At 31.9% G+C, this 2,818-nt stretch overlaps 1 protein-coding gene across 1 annotated transcript in view; it reads right to left on the bottom strand.

The window, feature by feature from the left end:
• Positions 1–2,818, bottom strand: part of LOC103609649 (probable C-mannosyltransferase DPY19L2) — a 47,090-nt gene that overhangs the window by 12,837 nt on the left and 31,435 nt on the right. The window contains exon 6 of the mRNA XM_008593950.1: positions 404–461. Coding sequence (XP_008592172.1) covers positions 404–461 — 58 coding nt within the window. The remainder of the gene's footprint in view (positions 1–403; positions 462–2,818) is intronic.

The following is a 2,818-nucleotide window of genomic DNA, read 5'->3' as shown; positions in this document are numbered from 1 at the left end:
CTTTACAAACTACCCAGTTCCAGGTATTTTATCATAAGCAACAGAAATGGACTAATTCATATAGTGAAGATAAAACCACTCCCCTAAAAAGTTTGGCAGGAATGAATGAGATAATGTACATATAAGGTGCCTGAACTTAAGAAATACAGTACTCCTCTTTTCTATAGAATATCTGTATATGTATATATTTACTAAAAACCAAGCAAGATATTTCATTTGTTCTAAATTCTAGTTATTTAAAAATTTAGACCAACATGGTTAAAACATCAACTTACAACATAAGATTCTTTAAAATATTGTGATGTCATAAATAAAACATAATTATATATTATTTTGATGAGTATATTTCCTTATTCCTATATAGTATTTCTATTTCTTAAAAATTACATTCTAAAAAACAAACCTCTCCATGGTTGAAAAAGTAACACAGTACTGTAATGATACCTCCTAGTTGAGTCCCGCTGTAAAAAAAAAAAAAAAGTATATAATCATCATTCATGTAAAATAGTTTTTCTCAAAATTTAAAATAATAGTTTTCCATATCTAAAACATAATACTACTAAACTGTGTATTAGTAAGAATGTTGAAAGTACCCGTGTAGTTGATGTTTTAGTCTTGAATGTACTAGCATACAAAGTGTATGTATAAAGTAATCTAAATTTTACAATTTATTATCCTTAAAATATTGTCTAAATAAAATATATAAGGTGTGAAAATAAAATATTTTTTAACAAATAGGTCAGCACTTCAGAGTCTATATCATGTTCTTTGAATATTCTGAATAGACGCAAACTTTTGTCCTTTGAAATTGGATTTGAGTGACTGAGAGATGAAGACAACAGTCTAGCATTTTCATCTGGCAGTAACTCAGAACTATCCAAACTACTGCAAATATTCTTTCGTTGAGTACCAAAGAAGCAATAATGTAGAATACAAAAATCAGACAAAATTGGCTAATAATCATCAAAGAGTAAGAACCGTTCTTAAGTTGCTTCTTAGTGACTGTGTGTGTGTGTGTACACGCGGACGCTGAAGCCCACGTCTGTGTTGTGTTTCCACGTCTTCCTACACACACCCCTCCACGCCCCACTTCTCTAGTCCACCACATTCTAAGCACCATGCGAACAGGTTCTTCATCTGTTTTGTTCACCACTGTATCCCCAGCTCCACACTTGCAAGACAATAAGTATTGGTTCAATACATGAAGGAAGGATTAATTCAAAAAAGCAAGCAGAGAAAAACTAATGGGAAGTGATTTACCATTAATAGACTTTCACCAAAGGAAAGCAAAGGATGCACTTTAAAACAAAAAACTGAAAAAAGGAAGATGTTAGAAGCAAGGACAAATTGCACCTATAGGGACGGGAACACATGGATAAATCTAAACTTAAGATTTGACAACAAAAAACAATAGTGATGGCTGCTGTGGAGGGGTAATAAGTGTACTAAACTATTGTAATAACATGTAATAAGTGAAAGAATATTTTGAAGTAAAGCATTCTAAATTTCCTAGTGTTGATCAGAAGAAGGGGAAAGATACCAATTCATTTTAGACCTGATCAAGTGAGAAATGCATTTTACCGTTAACCACCAAAGAATGGAAACAGAGTATCTACCTTCCGAGTTAGTGCCAGGGTGGCCAGGGTAAGAAACACAAAATTTCCCCCAAATTCCTATTTCTTTTTTTTCTCATATGCCATAGTTTCCAATCTTCTCACATTTTTGGTGACACTTTTATAGCCAATATTGGTTATATCTACATATCCTTCTTAAAGATGGTAGCCTAATAATGTATTTGATATTCCAGAAATGTATAACCACCTTAGAGAAACTATCATCTCTTGGGTAGTTCTCCCAATGAAAAATAATGATTTAAAAAAAGCTTAGTCACTGTTGTGCAAATTTTTCCATATTAAAAAACAAAAAAGAAAATGCAAACTTTTTCAAAAACAGAATATTCTTAAGCCTGCCAAAACAATCTCAAAGTAATCCTTTGCCCTCAAAATACTCTGATGAACTTATATATGGCATATTTGGTATGTAGAAAATTGTATAAAATTTCTAATTTACAGAACAATTATAAAGTGAACATCCATGTAGCAAACATATAATTGAAATACAGAAACGATTGCTCCCTGAGTCCACAGTTGCCACCCTGAGGCAGCCACTATCCTGATCTTTAACTATCAATATAACCACCTTTTTATATGTATCAAACAATGATTTACTTTCATCTGCTTTTAAAATTTATACAAACGGAAGTATGCAATATTTTAAAAATTTAGTATCTGGCTTCATTCATTCAAAATTATAATTCTAAGATTTATCGGTGTTGATGTGTGTAGCTGTGTAGTTCATTAGTTCTCATTACTTTATAGTATTCCACCATGTTAATAAGCAAAAATTGATTCACTTCTCTACTAATGCACATTTGGGTTATTTCTAGTTTGGGATTACAAATAATGCTGCTATACTCTTGTACCGGTGTACATGTGCAAGAGCTGTTTGGGAGTCTATACATTAAATTGGAATTGCTGAGTATAAGGTATCCACAACACTTTCGACTTTACTAGATAATGCATACTGTTTTCCAAAACAGCTGATTATACTAATTTATATGTCCACCTGTGGTGAATGAAAGTTCCTTTACCAATCTACTAGATGTGAAATGGTATTTCACTGTGGTTTGAATGATAACTAATGCTGATGGTTAACTTTACATATGTTTATTGCCACTTGGAATTCTTCTGGGAAATGTCTATTCATAAATATTTTGTTCATTTTTCTGTCAGGTTGTCTATCTTCTTTGGGTTTTTTT

This window comes from Galeopterus variegatus, unplaced genomic scaffold, assembly GCF_000696425.1.
Source record: "Galeopterus variegatus unplaced genomic scaffold, G_variegatus-3.0.2 Scaffold9897, whole genome shotgun sequence".
NCBI classification, from domain to species: Eukaryota; Metazoa; Chordata; class Mammalia; order Dermoptera; family Cynocephalidae; genus Galeopterus; species Galeopterus variegatus.
The sequence above is the reverse complement of the archived record's forward strand: the minus strand, read 5'-3'. Positions and strand labels throughout refer to the sequence as shown.